Raw genomic sequence first — 22,500 nt, forward strand, 5'->3', positions numbered from 1 at the left:
GTACCAGCAGGTGGGGTACACACACCTGGCGGCCACACCTGCGCGGGATGCTGGCGATAATGACAGATATGTGACACACACACACACCCGAAACTCCGCCCCCCAGAAGCCCTGCCCCGCCCAAAAACCGCGCCTCCACGAATCCCCTTCCAGTCTTTCATGTTCCAAGGCCACTTAGCACCGCCCACTTGGCCACGCCCCTTTCCCCTCCCTCTCTCTCCCCCTCCCTTTCCCCCCTCTCCCTTCCCCCTCTCCCTTCCCCCTCTCCCTCCCTCCCCCTCTCACCCTGCCAGCCCTCAACCCTTACTCTTTATATTGATCGCACTCACCCTAAAGGTGAGCACTCACTCTTAACGGCTCGGGGGGATAGTGAGGATGGTGACGCCAGGTGTGGGGTATAGTGATGGGGGGGATAGTGATAGTGTTCTGGTGGGTAAAGTAACAATGATGTAGTGGGGGATAGTGTCTATATAAGGACAGGGATAGTGAGTCAGTGGTACCGTAGAAGTGGGATAGTGGCACTCACTGCAGGGATGATGATAGTGAGCAGGCTAGTGCTAGCCTATCCGAAGACGATGGTGTGATAGTGAAGAGGATGGTTTAGGCGTATCATAGTTTTACAGACGATACAGCGAAGAATACAGTAGGTGAGCTAGTGTAGGATAGTGAACTAGGCTGGGATAGTCAAGGCAAGCCGAGGCAGGCTGAGACAGGCCGAGACACGCCGAGGTAGGCCGAGGCAGGCTGAGACAGGCAGAGGCAGGCCGAGGCAGGCCGAGGCAGGCCGAGACAGGCCGAGGCAGGCCGAGGCAGGCCGAGGCAGGCCGAAGCAGGCCGAGGCAGGCCGAAGCAGGCCGAGACAGGCCGAGACAGGCCGAGGCAGGCCGAGGCAGGCCGAGACAGGCCGAGACAGGCCGAGACAGGCCGAGGCAGGCCGAAGCAGGCCGAGACAGGCCGAGGCAGGCCGAGGCAGGCCGAGGCAGGCCGAGGCAGTAATGTCCCTAAACAGATACAAAAAATATATCAAATGCCATTTACAAGTGAAGGAACAATTACTCACCATTAGAAAGTTAGGCCGGAACGAGGACGGTCGGGATAGGCAGAAACTGTGGCAGGGGGATAGATAGCTTAAGGATAGGATGGATAGAGTAACACATCAACCTCTCTAGTGTTCACAACATCACCAAACTGACGTTCTAAATTGCCCGAACCTAACCTATCCAAGGACCCTAACGTAGAAAACCGAACACCACTTATTACTCACCTGAACACAAGATCATTAAAAATACAACACAGCAGGACTATATATTGACCCATACGAGGCCGCTGTCATATAATCCACCCAAATTCATATATACATCTATCCTACGCATGAAACAATGCAGTGAGCCCAACGTCTATATAACCTTACCCGATAATAGCTTCTAAACCAGTATTTACCCAGGTCTTCGGTAGGTAGATTTATGTATACGAGTAGCAGCTGCAATAGTAGAAGTGATAGTAGCCGTAGTAGAGGAGGAGAATTAGTAACAATTACTTAGTGTTCTGTTTTGTTTAAATGTTTCTTTATTGAATGTTCCTTTAAGGGGCTTGTCACTTAAGGGTGACGGATGAGGGTGACAGATGGTGTTGACAGGTGGACAGCAGTAGGTGACAGGTGGTGTTGACAGGGAGACGGCATCAGGTGACAGATGGTCTTGACAGGTGGACAGCAGCAGGTGACAGGTGGACGGCAGTAGGTGACAGATGATCTTGACAGGTGGACAGCAGCAGGTGACAGGTGTACGTCAGTAGGTGACAGATGGTCTTGACAGGGGGACGTGCAGCAGGTGACAGATGGTCTTGACAGGGAGACAGCATCAGGTGACAGACGGTCTTGACAGGGAGACAGCATCAGGTGACAGACGGTCTTGACAGGGGTAGAGGCACAGTCTAAGCCAGATAAAGAGGCAGAAAGAGATGAAATACAAAGAGACAAGAAAATAGGGAAGAGAAAAGAAATAGAAAAAGAAGAAGAAGACTAACAAATAGCAAGACATAAAGAAGATAAGAAAATGGGGAATATAAAAGAGTGAAGAAACAAAATAAGAAAAGATTAATATGAGGAAGAAAGATAAGAATAAGACAGATGATAAATGAGAAAGAGAGATGGACAACACAAGACACAATAATAAGATGAGAGCGAATAGGAGAGGAGGAAGGGGAGAGAATAATAAAGAGGAAATGCCACAATTAATATTCCGGACGAACGGACGAGAGAGAATTGGGACACACACAAGTCTGTCTGTCCCCGGGAACCTGATTTATCTGTGGGGGAGCTATTGAGGCCATACAATGGGATCGAACCTTCGTTATGGAGAGAGTTGTGACGGGAAGGTGCCTGGGAGGGGGGGGATGGAACAGGAGAAGGAGGAGGAGGAGGATGATAATTATGAGAAGGAAGAGGAGTAGGAGGGGAAGGAAGAATGGGATAGAAGGCAATTGATGAAAAGAATAAATAGTAATAATTATGTTGACCAGACCACACACTAGAATTTGAAGGGACGACGACGTTTCGGTCCGTCCTGGACCATTCTCAAGTCGATTGTGATCATCACAATCGTCATCACTCATCACAATCGACTTGAGAATGGTCCAGGACGGACCGAAACGTCGTCGTCCCTTCAAATTCTAGTGTGTGGTCTGGTCAACATACTTCAGCCACGTTATTGTGACTCATCGCCTGCATAGTAATAATTAATTGCTTCTTCAGACCCCCACTTTTACTCTCTCTCCTCTTCCCCTATCACATGTTTCCTATCTTCCCCCCTTACCCCCCCCCCATTTCTCCACAATCCCCCCCCTACCCCCTCCCCCACAGGCCGCTGACAAGTTGAGGGGACTTAAACTTTTGCCATGACTGATTAAGACGCCTCATCTTGATACAATGTTCCTTCAATGGGTTGTTGCTGTTGGCCCATGAGTCAGGCGAGTTCTTGAGGCGAGACTCATCCGTCTTAATCACTCACACTTGTCCGACACACAGTGACGGGTGAGTAAGTGTTGTAGGTGAGTAAATCCCCCCAAATGTCTGGGAATCTGACGTGGTTCTCACATAGGGTTGAGAGAAGACATGAATTCAATTTAATATATGTAACTCTTGCTGGTCATTTTGCTGATGTGATATATCCAGGTTGTTTATGGTGTCTGTTGGTTGTCCTGTCTTACGTTGTTCTTGTTATCGTGTCTCACCACTTGACAAGTAGTCTGTAGTTGGAGTAGGACTCGACAAAGACAGGATGGACCTCTGAGGAATTTGCTGTTGTCGTAGTTGGTGAGGACACTGATAGTTCTTTGGTGCTGTGTCCTTGTTTACTGTCCTTGTTTAAACCCCCCCCCCCCCGCCCCCCCTGGGGCATTATACTGTCATGCCGTCACAAGAGACGGAGGTTGGACAGTGTCTTCTTAGTGACAGTAAGGACAGGAAAGGGTTGGTCCTTATAGGGTGCATAATGGCTTGTTGGTGCTCTCTCTATCTCTGTCTCTCTGTCTCTCTGTCTCTCTGTCTCTCTGTCTCTCTCTCTCTCTCTCTCTCTCTCTCTCTCTCTCTCTCTCTCTCTCTCTCTCTCTCTCTCTCTCTCTCTCTCTCTCTCTCTGTCTATCTCTCTTTCTCTCTCTCTCTCTCTCTCTATCTCTCTCTCTCTGTCTATCTCTCTTTCTCTCTCTCTCTCTCTCTCTCTCTCTCTCTCTCTCTCTCTCTCTCTCTCTCTCTCTCTCTCTCTCTCTCTCTCTCTCTCTCTCTCTCTCTCTCTCTCTCTTTCTCTCTCTCTCTTTCTCTCTCTCTCTCTCTCTCTCTCGGGTCTGGTGCGTTCTGAGGGATCAATACATCAGGTCAGAATAGCATTTCAGGATATTATTGTTTCTAAGTCAAAGATCTCCGGGAACCAGAGACAGGTTCGTTCCTTGTGATATTAGTCTCCAGTTCTCACCTCCTCAGTGGCTTTAATGCTATTATAATAGTTTACACACTCTTGTAATAGTTTACAAACTATTATAACATCCTTCGCCAAGGGAGAATTTCTTATGCACATGTAATAAATTTCCTCTCCATTTGAAAAGCCATTAGAACACTGATTACAAAAGAATACCTCATTCCCTCTCTAAGTATTTCATTAATTGTTGGCTGTCATTCCCTCATGGCAACCAACATTAGCCAAAAAAACAGGTATTTTCACGAGGTAGACATAAGACATATCTGAATGGCTCTTCCTGGCAGGTTGGGTTTGGGTTAAATGAACAAATCCACAAGGGCCGTGACGAGGATTCGAACCTACGTCCGAGAACATCCCAGACGCTGTCTTAATCGACTGAGCTACGACATGGTATAAGGATTGCAAGCAGAAATGCTACTGAATTTACTTGGATCCTGCAGCCTCTCTGAGACACAAACCAGGATTTTACACAACTCCCCCCTACACTCGAGCTATGTCAATAGGGCGTTCTACCTCTTCGCCCTTACTTGTATCGTGTGTTTGGGTTTCTCCTGAAGGAGGAGGTGTATGGCAGTGCTCAGGTCTCCAACTCTCTCTCTCTCTCTCTCTCTCTCTCTCTCTCTCTCTCTCTCTCTCTCTCTCTCTCTCTCTCTCTCTCTCTCTCTCTTCGGCGGGTCTCTGACGTCCAGGAAGAAGGCTAGAAAGGTCATCTTTATGCTTGCTCTTGGGAGATGCTTCAAGTTGGAGTGATGTATGTGTGTGTGTGTGCGTGTGTGTGTGTGTGTGTGTGTGTGTGTGTGTGTGTGTGTGTGTGTGTGTGTGTGTGTGTGTGTGTGTGTGTGTGTGTGTGTGTGTGTGTAGACCAGTTGTTCTTTACCTTTTGAGTCCGTCCACCATTCGTTTCATTATATATTTCCTATATTTGTGTGCAAATCCAGATATGCTCGAGATGGTCTGTACTTTTATCAGAAGTGTGTGGGTGTACTTTAGCTCTAAGTTGTACATCATTATCTCTATGACTGCATGTGGAGGACAGGAAGGGCCATAAGGAGATTGATTTGGTTCTGGTCGCCTGAGCTGGCTAGTTTATTATGCACCCCATACTTGTCCTGTGAGCGGTAGCGCAAAAAAGTATGACAGATGGCACCAAAGATCTTAATCTTAACTCGCTCATTAAGTATACATATGTCTCATATGCACATGTGGAGTCATATGTCTCATTTGACTGCTTGTTATGTCTGGCTTCGGAGACAAGTACGTTATTATTTGATTGTAAGCCATATAATGCTCGTAGTGAGGAAAGGCAGTCTGAAATAGTTATGGTCCAGTGTTGTTAATTTTGAGTTCTGACAGTTTGACTTGCAAAGTGGATAGCCAGTAATGCTTTTTATTATTTTCAGTTGTGCTTTCAGAAGGGGGTGGTGTGAAGAGGGGGCTATGTGGAAGGGTGTGTGGAAGGGGCCATGTGGAAGGGTGTGAAGAGGGGGCCATGTGGAAGGGTGTGTGGAAGGGGCCATGTGGAAGGGTGTGAAGAGGGGGCCATGTGGAAGGGTGTGAAGAGGGGGCCATGTGGAAGGGTGTGTGGAAGGGGCCATGTGGAAGGGTGTGAAGAGGGGGCCATGTGGAAGGGTGTGAAGAGGGGGCCATGTGGAAGGGTATGTGAGGGGCCATGTGGAAGGGTGTGTAAGGGGCCATGTGGAAGGGTGTGTAAGGGGCCATGTGGAAGGGTGTGAGGGGCCATGTGGAAGGGTGTGTGAGGGGCCATGTGGAAGGGTGTGTGAGGGGCCATGTGGAAGGGTGTGTAAGGGGCCATGTGGAAGGGTGTGTGGAAGGGGCCATGTGGAAGGGGGTGGGTTATGAAGGGAAGGAACTCGTAAGACACAAAGCCGCTTATGTTATGACTGAGGGCGGACACTGAGCTGGTCCGGGTGGTGATTATCTCACCTGAGGGAGAGTGGGAGGAAAAGGTAGGAGGAAAGAGGGGGGAGGAAATACTTAGAGAGGGAATGAGGTATTCAAAAAGGGTGAGAAGAGGGGGGGGAGAGTTAGAGGGAGTCGTTGTTTGAATATGTTTTATGACTTTAATATTATGAGTGATGCAGAAGGCCTATTGGCCCATTAGAGGCATCTTGTGTACACTTGTCTAGTTGCTTTTAACACACACACACACACACACACACACGCACGCACGCACGCACGCACGCACGCACGCACGCACACACACAGTAATGTAGTTCAGAGTTCACACAGAGTTCAGAGTAGTTAACAAATGGAATACACTAGGCAGTGATGTGGTGGAGGCTGACTCCATACACAGTTCCAAATGTAGATATGATAGAGCCCAGTAGGCTCAGGAACCTGTACACCAGTTGATTGACGGTTGAGAGGCGGGACCAAAGAGCCAGAGCTCAACCCCCGCAAGCACAATTAGGTGAGTACAGACACACTGTATCTCCCTATACCGTATATAGAACGAATGTTATAGGGAATAAATTTCCAACTAACTTTGTTTACCAATCCATATAGTCCTATAGGAGTCTCTGTGTTCATCCCAGCCACTCCACTGGCAGGAACGATCACAAATGAAACACTGAACGAAACATTTAAGTATTGACTGTTCAAGAGCACTATTCCCTACCTGTCGCCCCCAGAATTCAACGTATGTTTTTTCACGCTATCGACCATAACTTGACAATTCTGGTTCTTAAATTGAAATTACCATGACGGCTTTGTTGATGGTTCTTCATATTAATAAAGAGGGACCTCGATGGCTTAGGTGGTTGGGCCTAGTTTGTACTTCTGTGTTGGAGTGGCCAAACCGCTGTTAATGTGACGCTTGGCACTCCCCTGAGGTCGGTGCCGCTGCCCCTCTGACTGTATGACCTTTGACCTTGAGTCATGCAGTTATAACCAGACACTTGATTTTCTCTGCGCTTTGCTCGCTAATTGCACACGGTTGCAAACCTGGTCTTTGCTGTTGCACAGTGCTGCTGCTGCTGTGCTGCTGCTGTGCTGCTGCTGTGCTGGTGCTGTGCTGGTGCTGTGCTGGTGCTGTGCTGGTGCTGTGCTGCTGCTGTGCTGCTGCTGTGCTGCTGCTGTGCTGCTGCTGTGCTGCTGCTGTGCTGGTGCTGTGCTGGTGCTGTGCTGGTGCTGTGCTGGTGCTGTGCTGCTGCTGTGTTGCTGCTGTGCTGCTGCTGTGCTGCTGCTGTGCTGCTGCTGTGCTGCTGCTGTGCTGCTGCTGTGCTGGTGCTGTGCTGGTGCTGTGCTGCTGCTGTGCTGCTGCTGTGCTGCTGCTGTGCTGCTGCTGTGCTGGTGCTGTGCTGCTGCTGTGCTGGTGCTGTGCTGCTGGTGCTGTGCTGCTGCTGTGCTGGTGCTGTGCTGGTGCTGTGCTGCTGCTGTGCTGCTGCTGTGCTGCTGCTGTGCTGCTGCTGTGCTGCTGCTGTGCTGCTGCTGTGCTGCTGGTGCTGTGCTGCTGCTGTGCTGGTGCTGTGCTGCTGCTGTGCTGCTGCTGTGCTGCTGCTGTGCTGGTGCTGTGCTGCTGCTGTGCTGCTGCTGTGCTGCAGCTGTGCTGGTGATGTGCTGCTGCTGTGCTGCTGCTGTGCTGGTGCTGTGCTGCTGCTGTGCTGGTGCTGTGCTGGTGCTGTGCTGCTGCTGTGCTGGTGCTGTGCTGCTGCTGTGCTGGTGCTGTGCTGCTGCTGTGCTGATGCTGTGCTGGTGCTGTGCTGCTGCTGTGCTGATGCTGTGCTGCTGCTGTGCTGCTGCTGTGCTGGTGCTGTGCTGCTGCTGTGCTGGTGCTGTGCTGCTGCTGTGCTGGTGCTGTGCTGCTGCTGTGCTGGTGCTGTGCTGGTGCTGTGCTGCTGGTGCTGTGCTGCTGCTGTGCTGGTGCTGTGCTGCTGCTGTGCTGCTGCTGTGCTGGTGCTGTGCTGCTGCTGTGCTGGTGCTGTGCTGGTGCTGTGCTGCTGCTGTGCTGCTGCTGTGCTGGTGCTGTGCTGGTGCTGTGCTGCTGGTGCTGTGCTGCTGCTGTGCTGCTGCTGTGCTGGTGCTGCTGCTGTGCTGCTGGTGCTGTGCTGCTGGTGCTGTGCTGCTGCTGTGCTGCTGCTGTGCTGCTGCTGTGCTCCTGCTGTGCTGGTGCTGTGCTGCTGCTGTGCTGCTGCTGTGCTGGTGCTGTGCTGCTGCTGTGCTGGTGCTGTGCTGCTGCTGTGCTGGTGCTGTGCTGCTGGTGCTGTGCTGCTGCTGTGCTGGTGCTGTGCTGGTGCTGTGCTGCTGCTGTGCTGGTGCTGTGCTGGTGCTGTGCTGCTGCTGTGCTGCTGCTGTGCTGCTGCTGTGCTGCTGCTGTGCTGCTGCTGTGCTGCTGCTGTGCTGGTGCTGTGCTGCTGCTGTGCTGGTGCTGTGCTGCTGCTGTGCTGCTGCTGTGCTGGTGCTGTGCTGCTGCTGTGCTGCTGCTGTGCTGGTGCTGTGCTGCTGCTGTGCTGCTGCTGTGCTGCTGCTGTGCTGGTGCTGTGCTGCTGCTGTGCTGCTGCTGTGCTGGTGCTGTGCTGCTGCTGTGCTGCTGCTGTGCTGCTGGTGCTGTGCTGCTGCTGTGCTGGTGCTGTGCTGGTGCTGTGCTGGTGCTGTGCTGGTGCTGTGCTGCTGCTGTGCTGGTGCTGTGCTGCTGCTGTGCTGGTGCTGTGCTGGTGCTGTGCTGGTGCTGTGCTGGTGCTGTGCTGCTGCTGTGCTGCTGCTGTGCTGCTGCTGTGCTGCTGCTGTGCTGCTGCTGTGCTGGTCGATGCTGCAGTGTTGATTTTTGTTTGTGTTTGCTGTTGCATAGTCATGTTGCACAATTTTGCTCATTCTTTCAGTGTTGTCCGATGTTGTACTGAAAGCCTGACAAGTTGCACCAGAAGATTCTCTCATCTTCCTGAAGAAATATATAATTAAGGGCCAACTCGATGTATTGTATAGTTATTGCGCACACATATATATATCTCAGTCTACCCTCGGTCCTCTCATAGAAAAAAATGGGAATATATGTCACAGCCCAAAAATAACGAGTTTTAAACATTATTTCGTTGTATGTTGTGTGTATTTAGCGTTGTGGTTATGTCCTGTCGTTGCTGCGTAGTGTATACGGTGTCGCAAATGTTGGTGTCTGCGAGAACAATGATGAATGCGTCTGTGGGGTTGGCCGCTGCATGGAATGAACACAGAAGCTGTAAGGACGCGGGGTGTGCCTTTAATGGTTGTGCATTTATAAGTGACATTGTTTACAAAGCCTGAAGTAGATTATTAGTTTGGTAATGATAACAATACAATATATATAGAACTTTTAGTTCTATACTTCTAACTTGCGCGTTTAGGCAAGTGTGTGCATTATGCAATATATATATAATGTAGTTTGTTTATGTGTGTTGACAGATGGTGTGGCGATAGTGTGATGGTGGTGAGGATGGTGGGAGGGAGGTGGCAGCAGCAGCAGTGAGGGGGCGGCAGGTGGCAGCAGGTGGCAGCAGGTGGCAGTGAGGGGTCCCCACCCCCTCAAACCACCGCGCGCGGGGGCCCACCGACCCCCGTCCCTCGCCCGGCCAGGATGGGCAACAAACTATCCTGCTCATGCGCCCCGCTCATCAAGAAGACCGGCTACCGCTACGAGGACTCCCCCTGGAACCCGGCCCGTAGGAGGGACGGTCACCTCCTCAGGTACGTCACTCCCGAGTAACTATTTTTTAAGAGAGTTACGGCTTACAAATATCCACGTTTTCTATGGTTGGGGACTCGGTTTCTATGGTATAGCTTAGGGGGGGACTCGTTCGTTTCTAGTTAGGTGTTATTTTTAATCCACTTACAGTAGTTTACATAGATGTGGTGCTGTGACGGGTGCTGTAATATGTGGTACTGTACTCTGACAGGTTACAGGTTTGTATTATCAACTTGTCTTTCGTGTATGCGGTGTGTGTGTGTTGCAGTTTTGTCAAGTGTGAGCCAGGCACCTAGGGGACATGTCAACAACATAGATCATCCTCCAGCAGACTGGAGGATGCGAGAAGTTAACACATGTTTGAGTGACTGTCAGTTAACTTGATGAAGAGGCCTCCTAAGTACTAAACACAACTTATCTATTGCTAGCACTTTATTATTCAGTCCCGGCCTGGAGCCGCTTGCCTAAAAAAAAACAGATTAATTGAAGAGAATGATTTAAGAATTTAAAGTATGAGACAGAATTGGTCCCTGACTGGCGTAACTGGTCCCAGACTGGACTAACTGGTCCCAGACTGGACTAACTGGTCCCCAACTGGTCCCAGACTGGTCCCAGACGTCCCAGACTGGCCTAACTGGTCCCAGACTAGCCTAACTGGTCCCAGACTGGCCTGACTGGTCCCAGACTGATCCCCAACTGATCCCCAACTGGTCCCAGACTGGCCCAGACTGGTCCCAGACTGGTCCCAGACTGGTCACACACTGGTCACACACTGCTCCCAGACTGGCCCCAGACTGGTCCCCAGACTAGTCCCAGACTAGTCCCACACTGTCCCCAGACTGGTCCCCAACTGGTCCCAGACTGATACCAGACTGGTCCCAGACTGGTCCCAGACTGATACCAGACTGATCCCAGACTGATCCCAGACTGGTCCCAGACTGGTTGACCAAATCAAGCGTGTGGAGGCAGGAGACACAAATGAGCCAGAAGGTTGTCGGGGATACATGTGTGTAGCGTAAGAGTCCCCGACAAGCTGAAGGGTTTACAAGAAGACATTCCCGAGGTGACCTCGATAAACAACTCCGAACGGCAGGAACGTGAGAAGCCAGTGTGATAACTGAAAAGAGATTGGAAAGGCGGAGCTCGGGAGCTGATTCTCGACTTTGTTAGTACATCTAGGTGATCCAGGGAGCCGGTCGGCCGAGCGGACAGCACGCTGGACTGATCCTGTGGTTCTGGGTTCGATCCCAGGCGCCGGCGAGAAACAATGGGCAGAGTTTCTTTCACCCTATGCCCCTGTTACCTAGCAGTAAAATAGGTACCTGGGTGTTAGTCAGCTGTCACGGGCTGCTTCCTGGGGGTGGAGGACCTGGTCGAGGACCGGGCCGCGGGGACACTAAAAAGCCCCGAAATCATCTCAAGATAACCTCAAGATATGAGATCCTGAAGTAGATTGATGTTTGGCATATATTTCTTTGTAATGTGGCGTTCATACAATAATGTGTACTGCATTATATCGCGTGTGTTTATATATAGCGATAACTGTGTCATTAGCAACTTTAGGTACACAGTATGATGTTGGTACTCTAGGCTTGGTGTATACGAGTTTAGGTACACAGTATGATGTTGGTACTCTAGGCTTGGTGTATACGAGTTTAGGTACACAGTATGATGTTGGTACTCTAGGCTTGGTGTATACGAGTTTAGGTACACAGTATGATGTTGGTACTCTAGGCTTGGTGTATACGAGTTCAAACCAACACGAGTTCATAAATGAAGCTGCGTTCACCTGCCTCGTCTCGTGTGATGGACGGTTCGTACACAGAGAGGTGTGAGTACAGTTTGTGAGTCTCCACTACTGTGTCTTGTCGTCAAGATCAACACGACTTTCAACATCCCTCAGTGAATTATAAATTTACCAGATATTACCTGAGGGCCACCATCTCTAGTGGCCTCGACGGGCCAGGACGTCCTGAGGGCCACCATCTCTAGTGGCCTCGACGGGCCAGGACGTCCTGAGGGCCACCATCTCTAGTGGCCTCGACGGGCCAGGACGTCCTGAGGGCCACCATCTCTGGTGGCCTCGACGGGCCAGGACGTCCTGAGGGCCACCATCTCTAGTGGCCTCGACGGGCCAGGACGTCCTGAGGGCCACCATCTCTAGTGGCCTCGACGGGCCAGGACGTCCCGAGGGCCACCATCTCTAGTGGCCTCGACGGGCCAGGACGTCCTGAGGGCCAGGACGTCATCTTTGTCTCCTTGGTGGGGAAAGAAAGCCGGCGGTTTGTCAACAGTTTTCCCTATCAGCCAGGTATTTTCTGGTTGAAATTTTGCCTTGGCATTTTTTTTTTTTACATAGATATCCGCGAGTTAGGCAACTGTTGTGGGTTGCATCCTGGGGAAGGTCAGTAGTTGATCTAGTTGGCTTAAGGAAGAGGGAGGGGGCCTTGATAAGCTAGGCATCACGTCCTCGACACGGGGAATTATTGCCACAAAGCTAAGGTACGCCCTAATTACTCCAGGTTAGTCTCCCCCGTCACATAAGTAAGCGTTCATCGATCTACGTTTTCTGTGTTGAGCTTCCCTCCTCCCCCATCCCCCCCCCCCCCCTCAGATGGAGCCCGAAGGGTCTTCAGCAGAGACTTCCCTAAAGTGTATTCAGTCCAAGGGTCTTCCAGGCGGGGGGGGGGGGGGGGGGGACACAGGATGGCAGGAAGTGGCAGCAGACAGACGCTGCCTGTATCGCCAGCGCTGCTTTGTATAGCTGTTCTTGGCCGGGGGAGGGGGCGGCTTGGAGCGTAGGGGTGAGATAGCGAGGGAAATCAGGGTGGGAAGCTGGAAGATTTGGAGCGGTATGAGCAGGAAAATTGGATGAGGGGATGTGGAGGCAGGGGAGATTGGGTGGGGTAAGGGGAGGAGGGGGAAGATAAGGTAGGGGACGAGGAAAAGGGGGAGATTGAATAGGGTTAGGGAGTAAGGGGAGATTGGGTAGTTCCCGTTGTTGTGGCCAGGATGTGTGTGTAATTAGGCTCATTAAGTCCCCACTAGGCTGTCTACTGACCTTCCCGAGGACGCACTCCTCCTCAGACCCTTAACACCCAGATTGATTGATGAAGATTAAGCCACCCAAAGGTGGCACGGGCATGAATAACCCGTAAGTGGTGGCCCTTTTGAGCCATTACCAGTATCAAGAGATGATACTAGAGATCTGTGGAGGTGCGACTGCACCCTGCGTGACGGGAGATGTCTCCCCCATGCTTAACACCCAGGTACCTATGTTGCTACTATGGACAGGGGGGGGGGGCGGGCGGGGGGCAGCAGATGGAAGGAAACATGCCCATTCGTTTCTCTTCCACCTGGGGAGGGGATTGAGCCCAGGTCCCTCGGTTGAGAGTCGTAGACGTAGACCACTCTGCCACAGGACGCATTAATTAAGGGAGATAGGGAGAGAAAATGAGCATGAGCATTTGTGATACTATATATATGACTAGATACCATTTGCCCCCCATTTCCCCTTTCCCTTTACCACTCTTTTACCAACCCGTTCTCGCACTTACTTTCTGTCAATATTGGCATATTTAATAAGTGCATATGTGACATACTAATTGATATTGAATATTTTACTTTACCTTGAAAAGCTTCATAGAAAACACCGACCTCACCTAACCTTCTTAGTATGTTAAGATAAGCATCTTATTGCTTCTTAATTACAATTATTACTTAACCTATACCATACTTTCCCTCCCACCCTTCCCCAATTAATGCTCCCCCTTCCCCATTTTATCCTCACCATCTACCCCTCTCCCCACATACACACACCATTAACCCTCATCTTCCCCCCCCCCCCCCCTGACCCACACCACCTCTCCTGTCTCTTCACGTCCCACACGGGATATCCCAGCATATATATACTCACATCAAATCCGGGTTGTAGAAAACGGTGAGTATTCTCTTCTGGAACAATGACAGTTTCCCCTTCAATATTTGGAGAAAGAAAACGGAGAGAGCTTTCAAAATGGGACGAATATTGGAGCACATTAAGCGGATTGTGTATTTATTGTATGGAGGTTCCTAGCGTTGTTGTTGTTATAGATTCAGCTACTCGGGACAAGTTCCAAGTAGCACGGGCTATGGTGAGCCCGTAGTGGACTTAGCTGGCACAGGAGCGGGGCTAAATGTCTTGTGTTCCCAGCGGTCGACTCTATATCATTCCACAACAACTCCAGGCAAATAATGAGAAATAATAATAATAAATGAGAACATATATGGTATAACAACATACTGTATTCCTTCCCCATCTCTGTTTCAGCATTTCTCTTTTGTCTCTCTGTCTCTACCCCCTCTCCCTCCTTCTCTCTCTCTCTCCCTCTCTCTCCCCCTCTCTCCCCCTCTCTCTCTCCCCCTCTCTCTCCCCCTCTCTCTCTCCCCCTCTCTCTCTCCCCCTCTCTCTCTCCCCCTCTCTCTCTCCCCCTCTCTCTCTCCCCCTCTCTCTCCCTCATAATCCATCTTGCTCACGTGTCTCTCTTGCTTTGACTTCTCCCTTCCCCAACTCTCATGAAATTCCTCCTACTAATTAATCTGGCCATTTTCCAACATAGACGGCCTGCCTCTCTCTCTCTCTCTCTCTCTCTCTCTCTCTCTCTCTCTCTCTCTCTCTCTCTCTCTCTCTCTCTCTCTCTCTCTCTCTCTCTCTCTCTCGCAGTACTCTATATGGCCTAGGGGTGTTTATAATTGCTAATGTTTCTTAAAGCGTTAACGTAAGCCTACTCTGTCCAACCCATGTCTGTCCCGCACCCCAGACCATTCCCCCTGCAAATTTGGGTGAGGTTAGCCCCAAGTGTCTGTCCTTCAAGTATGGACAGACAGATACAGACAGAGAGTAAAACAGACAGAGTAGGTATAGATGATATACTTTGCCTAAGATTCAAGTTTATGTAAACAGTTTAATAGTTTAATCCATTCATTAGTTTTTATTAATAAAGTACCATAAATAAAGCCTAATGAGATAGATAAATGGGGCTCACGTGACTTGGTGAAGAAGTAGGAGTGAGACAAAGCTGAATGAGAAATAGACCAAAGTTGAGTAGTCAATTTTGTGGTAAAGAGGATGATACTGGGATCTTTGCAATATTCCTATACATGGCACTTTTTAATATTCTTATACATGGCACTGTAGTATGTGACAGATATAGTAATTTACTGTTTTATATTATATGTATAACGTGGGATGTAGACGAGGCTTATGGGGTGGATGCCAGCTACCTCCCTCCTGACTCCCTCATGTCCCTCTTCCTCCTCCTTCTTCTTCTTCTCCTTCTACGGACTCTCCTTAACTCCCCATGCCCTTCCTCCTCCCTACAGGCTATGGGCAGAGGTGTTCCACGTGTCGTCCTCGGGTTCTGGGACGGTAAAGTGGCAGCAGGTGTCAGAAGACCTCGTCCCTGTCAACATCACCTGCATACAGGACACCCCAGAATGTGTCTTCCATATCACAGCTTATAATTCCCAGGTGGACAAGATCCTCGATGTCCGACTCATCCAGCCAGGTCAGTTGATGGGTGAGGGTGGGTGAGGGTCATTACAGCAAGGTCAGTTGATGGGTGAGGGTCATTACAGAAAGGTCAGTTGATGGGTGAGGGGTGAATGAGGGTCATTACAGCCAGGGCAGTTGATGGGTGAGGGTGGATGAGGGTCATTACAGCTAGGTCAGTTGATGGGTGAGAGTGGATGAGACTCATACAACCAAGTCAGTTAATGGGTGAGAGTGGATGAGACTCATACAGCCAAGTCAGTTAATGGGTGAGAGTGGATGAGAGTACTGCAGAATTAGGAAGCTAAATATCGTATGAAAATACAATTTAACTTCTGTATTCATTTTGCCTTGTTATAACCTCAAACTTTTCGTGTAATAATAATTATAATAATAATTTAATTAATAAAAATATACATAAGCACATATTAGGGGAATACTTGTAGCTACAGAGGTTGTATATTAAATTAAGCATCTAATACAACTAACGAATGAAGAATCAGTGAATATAATGAGACCCTCAGTGTTGATGTAGAATACAAGTGATACATTATACAGTTGAAAGGCAAGAAAGAGATTTGCTCGCAAGAAGATAAAATGGCTTTGTTGAATTATTTTTTAACACATGTGTATTTTAAGGAATATTATTATTTAGGATAATATATTTTTATATATATATATATATATATATATATATATATATATATATATATATATATATATATATATATATATATATATTACCAGTGTTGTGTAAATATTTTCAAAATTTGTTTACTTGTAAACTCTTGTAAAATATATAGCAAGGCAGAGGCCTTATATATGAACCTTATATATTAATATGTTGTTCCAAAAAAGGTGTATAATAATATTACTGTATTAAAAATGTGTCAAATTTTTTAATATTTTACCAGGTATTTGTACCCAGAATTTTCTAAGGCTTCACGATTTATAAACTGTATTAATACAGTTTATTCAATTGTTGACATGGGGGGGGGAGGGGGAAGGGGGAAGTTCATAATGAAATTTAATTTTGCACTGAATATTTAGACTGATTTACACTGAATATTTAGACTGATTTACACTGAATGTTTAGACTGATTTACACTGAATATTTAGACTGATTTACACTGAATGTTTAGACTGATTTACACTGAATATTTAGACTGATTTGCACTGAATGTTTAGACTGATTTACACTGAATATTTAGACTGAATTACACTGAATATATATATATATATATATATATATATATATATATATATATATATATATATATATATATATATATATATATATATATATACATGGGTTGATACAAAAATAATAATGCAAAAAGGTGCTTAAAGGTTATGGATCTCTTGAAAAACACAACAATGGGAAACATTGATGAATGTCACAGACGGGTTCGATCATTGTTGCAAGTCAAACACTTCTTCGAATTCCTCTGAAGTTGGACTAGTGCCCAAGACCATATATATATATATATATATATATATATATATATATATATATATATATATATATATATCATGTCTACCTTCTCTATAAAGTACCTCTTTTTCTTACTGTTGAAGAATATGTGGAACTGTTAAAGAATAATATTGATAACTACTGGAGAATATATGTAGGTGCTATATAAGGCATAGAAGGCAGTTCCTTGTTCAATGTGTGTCTCACTTATCACTGAAGAACATGATATAATGACCCGGATATAACACCACCTTCACCTATGTATATATCATTTATATCATATATAAGTGACTTTATTGACTTGCATCAAGTCACTTTATTCATAAAAACAGCTTCGAGTGTGTCCATACTCTCATTATATTAGCAGTTAAGTCAATAAATATACTCTTTTTGTCTATTTTTTTCTCCCATGTTGATGATAGGATAAAAGTTGTGTTGTGGGAGGCAGGTGGCGCCTCTCTACACTAATCTCCTTCTCCCACATGAACACGCTCGGCCTGGTGTAATCCTCTCTGCCTCTCCCACCACACTCTTCAAACTCCTTTTATTATTACTGTGCACCAGCAGTATATAGTCCTCCACTCTATATATATATATATATATATATATATATATATATATATATATATATATATATATATATATATATATATACATATATATATATATATATATATATATAAACTATATATATGTTTGGTATTATACAGTGTATTCACCTAGTTGTGCTTGCGGGGGTTGAGCTCTGCTCTTTCGGCCCGCCTCTCAATTGTTAATCAACTGTTACTAACTACTACTATTTTTTTTTTCACACATACACATACCCAGGAAGCAGCTCGGTAACAGCTGTCTAACTCCCAGGTACCTATTTACTGCTAAGTAACAGGGAGCATCAGGGTGATAGAAACTCTGCCCATTTGTCTCTGCCGGCGCCGGGAATCGAACCCGGGCCCCAGGATTACGAGTACTGCGAGCTGCCCACTTAGCTACCAGACCCCGCAGGTGTGTACTCACCTAGTTGTACTCACCTAGTTGTGTCTGCAGGATCGAGCATTGACTCTTGGATCCCGCCTTTCGAGCATCGGTTGTTTACAGCAATGACTCCTGTCCCATTTCCCTATCATACCTGGTTTTAAAATTATGAATAGTATTTGCTTCCACAACCTGTTCCTGAAGTGCATTCCATTTCCCCACTACTCTCACGCTAAAAGAAAACTTCCTAACATCTCTGTGACTCATCTGAGTTTCAAGCTTCCGTCCATGTCCTCTCGTTCTGTTACTATTCCGTGTGAACATTTCGTCTATGTCCACTCTGTCAATCCCTCTGAGTATCTTATACGTTCCTATCATGTCCCCCCTCTCCCTTCTTCTTTCTAGTGTCGTAAAGCACAGTTCCCTCAGGCGCTCCTCATACCCCATCCCTCGTAGCTCTGGGACGAGTCTCGTTGCAAACCTCTGAACCTTTTCCAGTTTCATTTTATGCTTCTTCAGATGGGGACTCCATGATGAGGCGGCATACTCTAAGACTGGCCTCACGTAGGCAGTGTAAAGCGCCCTAAATGCCTCCTTACTTAGGTTTCTGAATGATGTTCTAACTTTTGCCAGTGTAGAGTACGCTGCTGTCGTTATCCTATTAACATGTGCCTCAGGAGATAGATTAGGTGTTACGTCCACCCCCAGGTCTCTTTCACGCGTCGTTACAGGTAGGCTGTTCCCCTTCATTGTGTACTGTCCCTTTGGTCTCCTATCTCCTAGTCCCATTTCCATAACTACATTTGCTCGTGTTGAATTCTAGTAGCCATTTCTCTGACCATCTCTGCAATCTGTTCAGGTCCTCTTGGAGGATCCTGCAATCCTCATCTGTCACAACTCTTCTCATCAACTTTGCATCATCCGCAAACATCGACATGTAGGACTCTACGCCTGTAAACATGTCGTTAACATATACAAGAAATAGAATTGGTCCCAGCACCGATCCTTGTGGTACTCCACTTGTTACTGTTCGCCAGTCCGACTTCTCGCCCCTTACCGTAACTCTTGTGTGTGTGTGTGTGTGTGTGTGTGTGTGTGTGTGTGTGTGTGTGTGTGTGTGTGTGTGTTTCAGTGGATATCATTGTACTCATCTGTTTGTTACCTCAGGGTTAAACTTTAGCTCTTGGACTCCACGTAGGCGTGTGCTCACGTACACGCTGGCAATGTCTGCACCTCCACACACACACACACACATTCAGCTTCAACCCCGGCAGCAGAAAACTTTTCAAACCAATCCCGGATCTCAGCAGGAGGCGATAGCTTCACCTTAAAGGGGGCGGGAGCTTGACTTCCAAATCAGCTTGAGGGCAATAGGCGGTAGTGCCGCGTACGTCACCCGCTTGACACCGGGTAGTGCCTCAAAGGTCACCCGCTTGACGACGGGTAGAGCCATAAAGGTCACCCGCTGAGGAGAGTAGAGGTGACGGATGTTTCTGCACTCTGCTCTGCTCTGAAGGTCCGCGCCAGCATGTGTCTGCTGGGTCCCGCCTCTCCAGTAGTCCCGGGTCACGTGTTATCACATGTTGGGTGCACCACTGGTGTTTCAACACCCGTCATATGGTGTCAGGTGTTAAGTGTATGATGTGGGTAGGGGGGGGACATGAGCTGTCGCTGAAGACCCGGTGATGGTAAATTGGCGGGTGTTTGTAAATAATATTTGAATGTGTATGAAATACATGTTTGTAAAACTGGCAAGTGTTGGATTTCCCGCCGCAGCGCTTTGCTTTGTTTGGAGATGTTAGCAGTAGGGGAGAGAGAGAGGGAGAGAGAGAGAGAGAGGGAGAGAGAGAGAGAGAGAGAGAGAGGGAGAGAGAGAGAGAGAGAGAGAGAGAGAGAGAGAGAGAGAGAGAGAGAGAGAGAGAGAGAGAGAGAGAGAGAGAGAGAGAGAGAGAGAGAGAGAGGGAGAGAGAAAGAGAGAGGGAGAGAGAGAGAGAGAGAGGGAGAGAGAAAGAGAGAGGGAGAGAGAAAGAGAGAAAGGGAGAGAGAAAGAGAGAGAGGGAGAGGGAGAGAAAGAGGAAGAAAGAGAGAGACAGAGAGTAATCTGTGGATGATGGGCGGTTCACCGTGAGTTAAAGCGCACGCACACACACACACACACACACACACACACACACACACACACACACACACACACACACACACACACACACACACACACACACACATGATCACCACATTCAAGATTCTGAAGGGGATTGATAGGGTAGATAAAGACAGTCTATTTAACACAAGGGGAACACGCACTAGGGGACACAGGTGGAAACTGAGTGCCCAAATGAGCCACAGAGATATTAGAAAGAACTTTTTTAGTGTCAGAGTGGTTGACAAATGGAATGCATTAGGGGGTGATGTGGTGGAGGCTCACTCCATACACAGTTTCAAGTGTAGATATGACAGAGCCCGATAGGCTCAGGAATCTGTATACCTGTTGATTGACGGTTGAGAGGCGGGACCAAAGAGCCAGAGCTCAACCCCCGCAAACACAACTAGGTGAGTACAACTAGGTGAGTACACACACACACACACACACACACACACACACACACACACACACACACACACACACACACACACACACACCCACACACACACACACACACACACACACACACACACACACACACACAACACACACACACACACATACATACACACACACACTTGTCTTGTGACCATCGTGTTGGGTGGACGTGGGTTGGGAGCTCCAGGTTCACTAGTGGAGTGGGAGGGGTAATCAGGCAACTTCGAAGTGAAAAAGTGTGTACAAGTGAATGAAAAAACCTTGAGTTTTGGCCAGAGCCATAAAGTAGTGAAGAAAAACAGTTTAAATAGCGTAATTCAAAATAGTTGTAGTATTGTGGCAGTGTGTAGTGTGGAGCAGACCTCACCGACCTCTGACCGCGTGACCTCACCCCGGCAGCAACCCTCCTACCACCACGGGGACGACGCTTGGAGATTCACTCACCTATTGTGTTAGCAGGACGGTAAGATACTTGGAACCCCTGTGGGTAAGGTTGCATTATAGCAATGACTAGGTCAGGAAGGGCGTCTAGGTCCAGCAGTATTATGATTGAGGAAGAAGATAGGTTTGTGGAGAAGATGATTGGGAAATTTGTAGAGAAGAGGGATGTTTGGATAGGTGATCTAATCCAGGGGATTAAAAGTGAAGTCTTTAATAAGATACAGGGCGAGGTTCAAAGACTCAAACAAGAGTTTATGGATTATATTCAAGAGGAAATCAGGAAGAGCAGGGTAGAATGGCAAGGAGAAATATCTAGGCTTACTAATGAATTTGGCAGGAATAAGGGAAGCTTGGCAGGGGAAGGGGAAGTAGTAGTAGTAGGTGGAGTAGCGGGTGTAGGAGGGGTGGGGGTCAGCCAGGGAGAGGGCCACCAGCATGACCCTGAACTGAGAAAGAGGACAATCATAATCCATGGATTACTTGAAGCCAGGGCACCATCGAGGCAGGAAAGGATGGAGATTGAGGATTTGGAACTACAGGGGATCTTGAGAGACATGAGAGCCCAGATGGCAGGGAATGAGGTGCAAGTCCACCGACGCATTGGACCATACAACTGTAACAGGAAACGACCTGTCCTGGTACAGTTCACTAACGAAGAGGCAGTGGATTACATACTGCATCACAAACACCTACTCAGAGGTAGCGAAAATTACTACAACGTATTTATTGACAAATTCATGACGAAGGAGGAACAGATTGCCCACAGAGCAAGCAAACAACAATACGACTCTTCCCATTTGAGCGCAGCTACACACCCCAGTGCTAATCCACCCCATGCTAACCAGCTCACACGTGCTTCTCAGGTCACCCCTTTCCCAAATCAGCCGCCCCTGCTTATCTCCCCAGCACATCCCTTGACCCCTCTGACCCCACTGGAGTCAAATTCATCCCACATTCCAAGGACCCCCTCATCACCTCAACCCCCAAAACCCGTCCAGCCCTCGTCCCCTCAACCCCCAAAACCCACCCAGCTCTCATCTCCTCAACCCCCAAATCCCATCCAGACCTCATCCCCTCAACCCCAAGAACCCACCCAGACCTCATCCCCTCAACACCCAAAGCCTACCCTGCCCTCACCCCTCCTCATCCCCTCTCCTTCCATGTGACCCCCCACCCTTGCGAGGGAGGTGGGAGGTCCCCCCCACCCCCTCTATCCATCCCCCTCCCAACCTCTCAACCTCTATCTGTCTCCCAACCTTACGCCATCTCCCAACCCCTCTATGCCCTCCCTAATCTTCAGACCCAGTATGCCCTTCCTACTCCAGACCTACCTACCCAGGCCCTACCCCAGACCCTCCTACCTACCTTCCTAGAAGCCCAGCCCCCAGTAGCCCCCCAAGCACCCCTCCTGAACTCTTTCACCCCCCATACACCCCCCGGACCCCCCAGACACCCCCTGGATCCCCCCGGACATCCCCCGGACCCTCCCCGCCCCCAGTCATCCCCCAGACACCCCCCAGATCCCCCAGATCCCCTCTGCCCCCAGTCACCCCCCAGACATCCCCCAGATCCCCCCAGACCCCCAGAGAAAGGGAGAACTCTGGTACAAGAGTTTCCATGAAGAATCTCAAGGTTTGGTACACCAATGCTGATGGGGTATCTAATAAAGCAGAAGAGATAAAAGAAAGAGTGAGTGAAGCAGATCCTGACATAGTTGCAATTGTGGAAACTAAAATTAATGACATGATCTCAGATGCTATCTTTCCTGAAGGGTACCAGGTGATACGAAAAGAGAGGACACAGAGACAGGGAGGGGGAGTAGCACTCCTAATAAAGCGGAAATGGAAGTTTGAAGAC

At 48.3% G+C, this 22,500-nt stretch overlaps 1 protein-coding gene across 16 annotated transcripts in view; it reads left to right on the forward strand.

The window, feature by feature from the left end:
- sif (still life) overlaps positions 1 to 22,500 on the forward strand; it is a 541,039-nt gene that overhangs the window by 96,137 nt on the left and 422,402 nt on the right. For all 16 annotated transcript variants that reach the window (XM_069313365.1, XM_069313368.1, XM_069313371.1 and 13 more), the window contains exons 2-3: positions 9,366 to 9,647; positions 15,007 to 15,191. In XM_069313365.1, coding sequence (XP_069169466.1) covers positions 9,538 to 9,647; positions 15,007 to 15,191 — 295 coding nt within the window. In that variant the 5' untranslated portion in view covers positions 9,366 to 9,537. The remainder of the gene's footprint in view (positions 1 to 9,365; positions 9,648 to 15,006; positions 15,192 to 22,500) is intronic.

The sequence above is a fragment of the Procambarus clarkii genome, chromosome 75, assembly GCF_040958095.1.
Source record: "Procambarus clarkii isolate CNS0578487 chromosome 75, FALCON_Pclarkii_2.0, whole genome shotgun sequence".
NCBI lineage: Eukaryota > Metazoa > Arthropoda > Malacostraca > Decapoda > Cambaridae > Procambarus > Procambarus clarkii.